Below are 12173 nucleotides of genomic sequence, written 5' to 3'. Positions count from 1 at the left end.
TTTTTCTTGCCTCCACCTACAGGGAATGTGTATTTTCCCTCAAAGCATACTTAGGTGGAGTCATGGACCTTCGCTTGCTCAGGAATTTTTATTTTGTTTTTGTTTTACTTTGCAAAAATCGTAGGAAAGATGTCAGAGAAGTTGGAATAAAAAATAACTTCTCTCCATGCAGGCATTTCACTAAATGGGTCTTTCTCTGCGACTACCTAGCTGTGTCTTGTAGCTACTTAATAACACGCATCGTGAGGCAGATTTTGAGGAATTTCAGGCTCGATTAAACACATCCATCCCCATGTGCCAGAAGGTGCCAACAGCTGATTCTGTCCATTTACCTTATCACTCAGGTTTGCACTGCAGTTTCTTTTTCTAAGTTTCAGACATTTCAAACAAGCCACTGTAATAAATTAAACCAGCAACAGAAATTCAAAGAATACACTGGTTCAGAAATAAAAATATTCAGGTCAAAATGGATTATAAGGACTGATTCAAATTAAAATCTAATTCTGAATTACTAGAGTTAGGTTTGGGAGATGTACATTTTCTTTTTAAAAATTATTATTTAATTAGAAAAAATACTATCTTCACTGAACTAGAAGACTCTGACCAGCAAGCTTGTTGAGTGGTGCTCTCTTTCAGGGCAGCAGGAGAATACACTGGAGAGAGGGTAGACTCTGGAGCCCAGCAGATGGGGTTCTGGTCCCGGCTTTTCCATTTTCTTACCATGTGACCTTGCACAAGTTATTTACCTTCTCAATGCACCACTTTCCTTATGTGTAAAATGGAAGTGATATCTCATAGGGTTGTTGTAAAGAATAAATGAATTTATCTCACAGAATTCTTATCAGGATTAAATAAATTAATTTTTAGGGCTTATTAAATGACTTAATACACTGAGAACAGTGCTTGCAACATGAAAAAAAGCAGCTTAAATTAAACAACTAGAATTTATAGTTTCTGCATGTATTAAAAATGTAGAATACTTACTTATTTTGGTTTGCTGATTTTTGTTTTTGTTTTGGGTCAAATGCTTGAAAATCTGGTTCCATTAAGGATTTATTTTGTGGTAACATAAGTAGCTCTTTTCTCCAGTTAGACCTGCCAGAGGACGTTACTGCATTTTTAGGGACTTGGCCATTTGGGGCACCTAAGAAATGAAGGAAGGGGACAGAGCCGGTACATTGGTTTCCCAAAAGAATAGTGAGGAGAGGGGTGCTTTAGAAATCTTACTTATGAAAAAAGTTTTTATAATGAAAATGAGACCCTTTTTAACAGAATGAACTCTTTTTCTAATGCTCTCAAAGCCCAGTGCCTGAGTATATCTTAAACATTTTTTTCTTTCTTTTTTTCAATCAAGGAAGTTAAAATGAAACACAAACTGGCTTGTCATTCACACTTGAAGTGGAATTCAGCCATTCATTCGTTCAGTTAACACGGATTTTGAGCACCTGACATGTCCCAAGTGTTGTCCTAGGAACTGGGGATTCAAAAGCCCACAAGCTAGAAGACACACTGCCTTAGGGAACTCATACGCCGAGAGGGGTCACAAACAGTCAGGGTCTGCTTTCTTTGTTGAGATCAAGATCCATTCGTTGCAAACCCAGCTTTGGTATTTTTCATCAATTTCTGCCCCGTGAGCTACCTCGTTCTGAATATTGACTACATTATGAGATGCTAGACTGTTAGTCTTGTAAGGGACGCCAGGGACCTTTTAATTTAATGGCTTCATTTTAAGTGGCTTGAAGATCCCATGACTTATATATTTTTTCCCCAGAATATTAGTAAGAAAACTTTCAAATGCCCACAAAATTTAAAAAATGTAGTACAAACATCCACATACCCAACACTAAGATTCTACCACTATGCATATGAGTGTGTGTGTATTTTTGAATAAAGTTCTCTTGGACTTCACTGATTATTGCTCTCATTTGTCATACTGGAAAATTATTTTATGACACACTAAAGGGTGGGCTTATACATCTAGATGAAGTCAGTTAACATTTTCTTTCATTTCATTAGTGAAAGAAAACTCAAGGTCAGAAGAAGTAGGCACCAGTCCTAGGTTTATAGTATTTTAATTTAATATTGGACTTAATTGAATGTTTGAGTGACTCATGCAAAAAACAGCCTAGATGGTTTTGAAAATATAAAGTAATATCAGTTATTACCACCTACCCGGAGAGAAGTCCATGCGTTGAGTTGTTGTTAAATGTTAGGACAATAAAAACTTAGCATGGAATAGCTGATACTTGAAGGAAGTACTGCATTACAATATTCCTACTGTAGATACTTAATGTATAAGATCTGTGCTTAATACTTTCCCCACATTTCAAATGTATACACTGAGTAGACCACGTCTGTGGGAATGAGAAGTGGAAATTTTGATGAGCAGGAGATAAGAGAAGTTGGGTCTAAGTAACAAGAGTTTGAACTTGAGGACTTTGTCACACGCATGTCTAAGAATCACTGAGTGGTTTTGAGTAGAGGAAGAGCTGCCGTCAGTCCTCAGTCACTGAGCTTTCTCAGCTGTACACTCATAGTATCTGAGGAAGGTGAGAATGGTGGTTGTGTAGATGGTGAACTGGAAGAGGGAGGTCCTTGTTAGGGAAGCCAGTTAGAAGGAGGTTGCAAATGCCTGGGTGTGAGATGGTTAGGGTAGCACCTGCGTGATGGAGTAGAAGGGATGGATAGAAGAGGAACTGCAGTGCAAAAATACGTGTGTGTGTGTGTGTGTGTGTGTGTGTGTGTGTGAATAGACATGGGATAGGCAAAGGAAGGGAGGAGAAAAGACAGAAGCAGTGGGACCAGGGGTGGGCTTGGCTGGCTTGCGCCTGCTTGGGAGAGTTAAGCACTTCTCCTCCCTTCACAACTCCATCTTCAGCAACAGCACATTTGTTACTCAAAATCAGCCATAGTGTAAGTATTTACACCTCCAAAAGCAGCAAACACTGCAAATCAGGATATTTTATTTTTCCAGAAAGCCAGTTTACCATACACCATGGGGTGAAGCCAGAATTTTGAATTTAAGTAACCAACTAAACAGAGATTTTGGAGAAGATACTGAGTTTGATTTGAGACCTGCTGAGATTGTAGTAACAACTGAGAACAGTCAGACAACGTCGCAAATTCCATCTATAAATGGCACTCACTATCCTTTCGGTAGAGACTGTAAAAGCGTTGTTCAGTAAATCTATTGCACTGCCCTGGTGTTGAAACGGAGAGATGAAATTCTTCTGAAGACACATGTTTTGTATTATACATGTAATTTCATTGCAGAAACACTGAAAAACACCATTGTTTTTTCAGTAGAAGTTCTTACAGTTATGGTAACATTTCCTATGGGTCAAAGAGTAGATAAGCCACAAAACGAAATAGTAGTTCAGCTTAGAATTCACCTTAATATGAGCTCGTGTTATCAGGGAGAATCCAGGGGAAAGAATTGTGTGCTGTTATTCTGGGCGGAGAGCAGAGCGAGGCTGTGGGATTTCACAAATCTCATCTTTCACTTGAACTCTTTGGTCGCAAGACCTTTTCCTTCCTGGGAGAGATATTCTTTCAAAAATTAAAACACCTTTTTTGTTTAGAAGAGATTTGTGAAATAAACTATGCAGCATCAGTCGTGTACAATTCAGAGAGTGGTATTTAGTGTGAAAAGATGTGAATTGGCTTACTTGGTAAAACTCTTGTGCTGCGCAATCCCAATTTTGTATTCAGGTATACTGTGTCTATGCATTCAAGGTCTGGAAGAGGAACTTGTTTAAAAGTGTTATCTGCTTGGTGGGATTACGGGTTACTGTTCATTTATCCCTGTTGTTATGTGTCTATTTTTGCTGCTAAATTACTATAGCTAAGAAAACAGTCTTGATCTAATAAGAAAAGGTAAACTATCATTATGCCTGGGTGAGTGCAGTGTCACAAGTAACTTGACAATTTAAATTTTTTACAGGGTGTCCCTGGAGCAAAGGGAGAGAGAGGAGAAAGAGTAAGTAACCTCCGGGCTATTGACCAGCCTCAGCTGGTTGCACAACTTTTGCGGCCTAAGCCTGATAAAGGACGACCATTTACTAGCGTGATTACTCATTGCCCTCAAGCCATTCCTCCACCCCCTCCTCACCTCAGCTCATTTGCCCCTGAGCACATCTTCAAGTGGAAAACACTCTGGGCTAGAAGCCCACAGGAGCGCTGGCTCCCAGGTGCAGGTCTGCTGCTGTCCAGCTAGCTGCCCATTTCTTTAAAAGATAAAATGGAGAGAATCAAACTTGTCTAACTCACAAAGTGGATTTGATGAAGAAATTCTATAATGGGTATGAGAAGTCTTCAGAAAAGGAAAAGCTCCATACAAAATGCCAAGCAGTAGAATGAGGCTCGTGTGTTTCCAATACTGGCACCTGGGAAGACGATGGCAGTGTGGAATCAAAGAACTGGATGTGAAACTGAAACTGATGTATCCTAGGGGCCTTCCCTCTCCCTTGAAAATAGTGCCACTGCTAATTTAATTGTGCTGTCGGCTCTCGTAGAAACAGCAGTGAGCTTGGGCTCATCCAGTTACCTCTCTGAAAGCTTGGGCAATATGTTTAACTTTGTTCATCTGTAAAATGGGTTGAACACCTTTCCCCTGAGTTGTTAGTATTAATTAAGCCACTGCTTGAGAAAATGCTGTATTTTATAAGCTCTAAAGAGCGATAAACAAGGCATTCAGTATAGAAGGGTTTGTTTCAAAACTATTACATTTTCTTAGAATCTGGGGCCGGTAATGCTTACTTGAGCTTATTTAATAAAGGCTCCCAGGAGCCTTGTACCATGAGTATCAGATTGCTTCCACCTTCTCTGTGTGCACCATGGTGATCAGTCCCACCTGTTAGGAGCCACAGAGCCCAGGTGAGAACGATGGGTCAAGTGATCTCCATCCCGGAAGTCCTGCCATTGGCGGGGCTTGTGGCTGAGGGTCAGGAGTCTGCTTTTTTCTCACCTAGGGTGACCTACAATCTCAAGCCATGGTAAGAGCAGTGGCACGTCAGGTGTGCGAACAGCTCATCCAAAGTAAGTGCATTACATTTACACGTTTTCTATTACTTTTCCAAATGGGAATCTGCCTTTCACATACCTGTAAAGACTAAGCTTTGTGCAGACACACAAGCTTTACAGGTGGCCACCACTAAGCCAACTAAGAAATCATCGGAGATTACCCTAAGTGCTCTGCATCGATGATACAGAGGCCAAATTTCTCTGTTTGTTGTTTGTCCATATAGATTTAAGTTGACTGCCTAGATCAAATCTTTGATTCCTTCTTTACCTCTCCAAATAGACTTTTCCCCCCAATTCCTCAGCACTTGAAAGCTGCCAGACTAAGTCATCGGAAGCTAACTTCAAATTGCTAGATTTAAATCAATACTTCTTTCTTATCCATTTCTTTTGGTTAGCCCAAGGTCCTTCCCTTTATTCTTTAAGACTTATGCCAAAAAATACAGACACACAAACACACACGCACACATGGGGACAAGCTTCATGTGTCATTTGGTATGATACTTGGGCTCCGTGTCAGAATTACACTGGAACACACTTTATATCACACCTGTCCCATTTCTTCATTTTAAACTTGGACTTTCCCACAGCCCAGTATTTCAGTGACTGATTTATGCTCGTTCACTTACGTAGCCATGGATTCTGTACCTTTCTCCCCTGCCCACTGTCTCTATTTTGTTTCAGTAATCTAACCAGAGGGTTACTAGGGTGAGCCCTCCTCTTTGCCAGTAGTTCGTTTAGTTCCACAAAGGTCTGAGGCCACGTAGAGATGAGATCGTTCTCTGAAACCCGGCTCTGCTGTCAAGCCCCACCTCTACCCTGTGCTTATAGCATCCTTTTTCTCCAGGGCTGATATTACCCGAGTGGCTGCCTTAACAACTTTGAGGTTCTATTTTTTTAACCCAGGAAGTTTGGGAGTCCTGTAAGTGTCCAAGAAGGCCCTACTGGCTGAGTCCAAAATTCCATCTGTAGTGGATAAATCCAGATCTCACCCTGGGGAAGGCACAGAGGTCTGTCGGGGCTTGGAGAGTTTCCATTAAGACAAAAATCTCAGAGGAACTGAGTACAAAGCCACTATCTTCAGATGTAGTATCACACCTACTTGATTTTAACTTGATTTCATTTTATATTATGTTGCCCAAACTCGTGTGTGTGAGAGAATTTACCAGTTAAGTGAAACTACTTAAATTTAATGCCAAAATAGGATTCTCTGACAACCCCGGTAATTATAAAAGGGAAACTGAACATTAAGTAGAATACGTCCAAAGCTAAACTGTATCTTGAATTATTTCATGGGTTTCTCATTCCAAGTATACAATGAAAATGGGTGGTTAATTATTTTAAGGAAACCTAAGGGTTAAATCCTAATATGACTCACTGACCATAGTATAAGGAAAATTTCATAGTCGTTGCTGTCTTATTCTGCTGTAGAATAAAAATCTTATATAAATATGTGATTATTTGAAACATGCCCTAAAAATTAAGAGTTCAAAATCCAGTTTTTCCCCTCAGGCATTCTCAGATTCTTGTGAACAACTTCTAGGAAATGGAAACCAGCAGGGGTTATACAAGAGCTGAAACAGGTCTATAAAATAGGGAGGTCTGGCCTGTCAATGCCATTGTAAGAGGAAAAATATAGAAGAGACCACATGCAACTTTATGAGCAGGACCCAGCTGACCCAGCTTACCCAGACGCTGACTTTCTGGCACCTCAGCCATCTTCCCGTACACGACTTCACATTTCTCTGGGCTTCTTGTTTCCTTCCGTTGGCACCACCTCAGAACTTGATTTCTCATTTAGCATATAATTCCTCTCTTGCTCAGTTATTTGGTTTAAGTCCAGAGCTGGTCTGAAGTGTTATGCTAGGAAAGGTTATATGGGAAACTGTCAAGGCCATGCTGATGACAGCTAGAGAAGTGATAAAGGATGATCCCCTTGTCAAAGGAGGAAGCTGATGTGAGAATGCCTGATCCCACCCAGACCTTCATGAACGTGCCTACTGACGGCTCCTGAGTCATCAGCCAGTCCCTTCCTTGTTCCACTCATGGTTCTAAGCTTAAGAATGCATTGACTACATCTTAGAAATAATCCCTCTAAAAATGGTTACTCTTCTTTATTTAGATTTGAATGTTTAAAAAGGAATAAATAATAGTCACCTAGAAAATTCAGTTCTGTGGGGAAACCTTGTCTCCTGATGAAGCTGGAAAAATGGGGCATTATGGTGTCAAATACTTTATCAATCGGTACCTCGGATTGTTCAAGTGCATTCTTCCAGGCACAACTGAGTTACGAGATTATGGGAGAAAGAGCCAGATTTAAAAAAAATAATAAAGCTAGTGGGAACTTCTGCAGCTGGGACCCAAGTAAAGAGTTCTGCAAAAAGGCTTGGCAATGAAGCGATGAATTAAAACAAAGCACTTGTCTGGGGATTTGTGAGCAAGAGAGTGGAGCCGGCTTTGTGGGTTGGAAAAAAGATAAATCACTGGGGTGGAAATTGCTGGAGAAAAGGGGCAGCTGGGTGAGGGTTTAGGGGTCAGATAAATGTTGGGGGTGAAGATCAAATTTATGACTTCTGCTCAGTGATGTTTACTGGGATGCTGACGTGAGCTGCGGAATTCCAAACACATGAGATGCGACTTGAATACAGTCCAGCTGTTAATATCATCCAAAGTAAAATGCAAGAGTTTTTTAAGTTGGAAACCAACTTATCCCAGAGGGGTGTGCTTCTTCCCTTGGTGGGTGTCTAACAGAATCCTTCAGAGCCTTGACGCATAATACCTGCAGTCCTCCCTTTCTGTGTGTGACAGTTCACAGAGTGCTGTCTTTGTCCTTCGTGTCTCAGGTCACATGGCCAGGTACACAGCCATCCTCAACCAGATTCCCAGCCACTCCTCATCAATCCGGACCATCCAAGGGCCTCCTGGGGAGCCTGGGAGACCAGGCTCACCTGGAACCCCCGGTGAGCAAGGACCCCCAGGTGCTCCAGGCTTCCCGGGAAATGCAGGTGTGCCAGGGACCCCAGGAGAACGAGGTAAGCTGGACCCCTCCTCTCACGGTGTGCACTGAAGCAGAGCGTAACAGTAGTGCTTACACAGTGATAAAGTTCCAAATAATGGATGTAAATTAATTCTACTCCATCTATTCTTCAACTTCTTGCTTATTCCCAGTATTGAGAAAATTGAGTAATCTAAAAGTGTTCATTAAGAGCCATGTCTGCTTGTATGGAAAAGGGGGATCAGAACCCCCAACTCACCTCTGAGAAGCTTTTGAGCTAATAAGAGGCAGCTTTCCACTCTAGATGGATAAATTAAGAAAATATGCCCCTTCCTACTAGAAGAATTAGAAATGATACACCCCCTCCCCAGACAGATGAAGCATCACACATGTGTGTCAACTGAAAAAAAATTGCGCAACCTAAACGTTGAGAATTATGTTTTATTTCGTGACTTGGCTGAGGACTTAAGCCCATAAGACAGCCTCTCAGATAGCTCTGAGGGACTGCTCCAAAGAGGTAAGGGAGGAGCCAGCATATGTAGGAGTTTTACGGCAAAAAAAACAGTAGTTAGAATGTGAAAAGATAATTATTAATTAAAGAAAAACAGACATCTCAGGTTAATGAATTTAGCACTTTTCTATGTATGGGAAGATGCAAGAGTCTGGGCTCACTGAAATCATTCCTTTGATCTGCACCTTAAGGATCTAGGGCCACTATCCTGTTCTTTCCCAGCCTGAATCTCCTCAGGGTGCACTGATGAGGGTGGCTGCAGTGGCTGATGGGGCAGCCTGTTTGTCTCCATCCTGAGTTCCCTCAGGCCTCACCTTCGGGGCAGCTACAGAAGCTGATGGCTTGATGGCTGCATCATCCTTTGCTGATATGGCAGGGGGCATTCTTTGTCCACATCTATCATGGCAAAGTAGCAAACTCTTTTTCAAGATCTGGTGCTTTTTTTTTGTGCAGTGTTCATACTGGGCAACAGTCAGTAGCAATCTTGAGATAACTCATTAGTCATACCAACATATGATTCACATGTGCCATTATGGACTATGCCAATTCCAGACTCCCAATTAAATACTATTTGTGGCTCATCTTCCTACAACAGGAGGCAATATTTTATTTAATAGTTCCATGGGCCAATATCTTCTTTCCTACTAAAATTTCTTTCAAATAGAGATCCTACTTAGCCTTTTCGTCTACACTTTACAGGTCTTACAATAAAAGACTCTTGATTGAATTTCACTCAATTCTATAATTGACCAAGATCTCCCACTCCAGAAGCAGATCAGATCAAAGAGATGTGGCAAAACAGGGTTACATATCAACCACAAAGAAAGTGATGGGAAAACAGATAACCGATAGAAGTATTTTCTAGGATACAAGTTTATAGAATGTAGATCAGGAGAAAAATCTAACTATTACCAATCTGCTCTGTGAGTCATACTGCTTTGGTGAGATGGGTCAGAGATATTCCTTTGATCAGATTTGAGATGTAAAATGCAGACGACAGAGAGAGTATTTCATGTTCGTTCTTGGTCCGTGCCCACAGGCCATGTGCATTTCTGCCTCTGCACTTTGGAACACTTTGTTCTTCCCCCTTTGGAAATGTCCTTTCCTTTCGCCTTACTCTTTTTTTTTAAATTTAATTTTATTTATGTATTTATTTTTATTGGAGTACCATCAGTTATAATGTGTTAATTTCTGCTGTACAGCACAATGTCCCAGTCATGCGTATACATACATATATGGTTCTTGCTCTTAGTTCAAGGCTCAGCTTAACCCCTCTCTCATGCATGAAGTTTTTGTTGGTTTTCCCAGACTGACAAGTGTCTGCACCCCCTGAATACCTAACGCACTGTCTCTCCCACTCATTTTAGCAGTTACTGAACAATACTATGGCCAAAAGCAGGGATCAGGTCTGAATTGCTTTGCACATAATAGATCCTCACTAGATGATTGTTACTTTGATTGCTTTGCACATAACAGGTCCTCACTAGATAATTGTTACTTTGATTGCAACCCAGTTCTGATTTTCCTTTCTGAAGGTTTTTCCTATGCCAGGGCACTAAATCAGCAGATGTAGAGAAGGTTATAATTTCATCACAGCACACCAAAGATCTGGAGGCCAGGAAGGTGGCCACCTCTGTCAGCAGGACACCCTCTAATGGTGTCGGTGATGGATCAGCTGTGACTGGGGAAGTGCAGAGCCAGCACCTGAGTCACTCTAGGCAAGTCACAAGTTGTCTTTGTTCCTTTTGGAAGTCCTGACCTTGGGCTTGCCAGACTGAGTCTTTCCTTCTCTGTAAGAACACTTGAATGCTTAGATCAGAGGAAAATCAGCCAGGGGTTCTCAAGCAGTGGTCCAGACAACCCTTGAAATATGAATTTCCATGATATAATTTTCTGACATACATGTATACATTCGTAAAGAGTATAGTCGACAAGCAGAATCCTGTATTTCACAAACACATAGGGGATGACAGTACGACAAAGTGAGAAATGCCCTTTGAGCATGAGGGGAGGTGATTTTGGTTGATCACCAATTGAGGGGGTGTGCCTTGGGGTTTAAGGCTGGTGTTTATAGTTTAACACTCAGGGGACCTTTCATTCCCAGCAAAGGGCTTCAATCCTGTTGCAGCTGAGATTCACGGTTGCAAGGAGAACAATAATTAAAAAAAAAATTTTTTTTATTGAAGTATAGTTGGTTTACAATGTTGTGTTAGTTTCAGGTGTACAGCAAAGTGACTCATATTTTGATCTTAGCCTTGTGGTTCAAATCCCCAGGAAAGACTGAGACAGAAAAATGTCTGCCTTTCCACTAAATCAAAGCAATAGAATTTTAAAACTGAAGAAACCAAAGCCATCTTTTCTCCTGACCCTCTCATTTTATTGTAAAAAAAAAAAAAAAGGAGCATATGAAGGCATTGAGGCCTAGAGATGCTAGAAGTCAGCCAATGTCAGGACTGGATCATGTTTTCAGGTTTTTTTTTTCTGTATAAAATACAATTATCACTATGCTCTAGAATACAGGTTTTAAAGGACGTTGTAATGAGTGAAAATACGTATTATTACTAGGTGGTGTACTTAGACAAACAATAAGCTACAAAAGCAAGACTAAAAGAAATATGGTTGTTGAAAATATGCTGACATAGTACTTAAGTGGAACCTCACTCTCTGCTGAGTCTTTATTTAAAAATTCATGGCTCCATTGACTTTGGCTAATTTTTCACCAGAAGTGCTCCGTCTGATTTCCCTCTTACAATTTTTCAAAAGTTTTTAACAATTTTTTAAATGTGGTGCCACAGGAAAAAATACATTTTACATCAACGACACAGTACGTGTGTGTACTTGAATGCATACAAACTAGCAGAACTGAGGCAAATGGAAATAATGCCTACCCTTTCTGTTGTTTCCTGTTTTCTTTAATCAAAAGGCTGAGCAGATTTTATGGATTTTATGACCTCCATTTGAAATACGCTGTTCTAATTCAGGATCTTCAATTAACCCCTTTCTTATCATTGACATAGCCAGAGAATATGCATTTTTAGAGAAGAGAAAAGAAGTGACAAACAATCCTTCCACCTTAGCAAGGAGAAACAGATGCCGGTTCATGGCTTTCCTCATTACCTAACAGAAGGCTGTGTTTTCACTCCATCTGATTGCCTTCCTCTCTCTCGTTAGCCTTTGTCTTTTTCAACTTAAATGAAGTATTTTTCATACGATTGTGTGGAACCGTCTTTTGTCTATCTTCTCACGTAGATTGTAAACAATGTAGAATCCTTAGAACTTAAGCACTCAGAGGGCCCTGCAGCTCTCGTTCATCTGAAGCTTGCACTCCACCTTGGACTTGGCTAATTATTGGCACTGGAATTGAAGGGGTTCCATTTGCATAACATAAGCAAAATGTTCTGCAGCGCAGTTTCTCACCCGCTTTTTCTCCTTGCTCATATTACACCGTTAACTTATGCCAAAGAAAAGCAGTTCCTTTGTGGGCTATGATTTTGTTGCCTCTCCCCACTAAACCCTGCACTGTCTTCGGGTAAATGGCTCTATATCCCCGCTTCTACAATTCAGAAAATGAGTCAGATCAGCTCTGAGGCTCCTCATTTGTTCCCTGAACTGTGACAATTGAGTCCAGACTATTCTGACCTAAACTCA

The 12173-nt window shown here is 40.8% G+C and overlaps 1 protein-coding gene across 4 annotated transcripts in view; it reads left to right on the top strand.

The window, feature by feature from the left end:
• COL14A1 (collagen type XIV alpha 1 chain) overlaps positions 1 to 12173 on the top strand; it is a 184237-nt gene that overhangs the window by 152925 nt on the left and 19139 nt on the right. For all 4 annotated transcript variants that reach the window (XM_064476868.1, XM_031439558.2, XM_031439557.2 and 1 more), the window contains exons 43-45: positions 3944 to 3979; positions 4971 to 5037; positions 7863 to 8051. In XM_064476868.1, the coding sequence (XP_064332938.1) occupies positions 3944 to 3979; positions 4971 to 5037; positions 7863 to 8051 (292 nt within the window). The remainder of the gene's footprint in view (positions 1 to 3943; positions 3980 to 4970; positions 5038 to 7862; positions 8052 to 12173) is intronic.

This window comes from Camelus dromedarius, chromosome 20 (assembly GCF_036321535.1).
Source record: "Camelus dromedarius isolate mCamDro1 chromosome 20, mCamDro1.pat, whole genome shotgun sequence".
Taxonomy (NCBI): Eukaryota; Metazoa; Chordata; class Mammalia; order Artiodactyla; family Camelidae; genus Camelus; species Camelus dromedarius.
The sequence above is the reverse complement of the archived record's forward strand: the minus strand, read 5'-3'. Positions and strand labels throughout refer to the sequence as shown.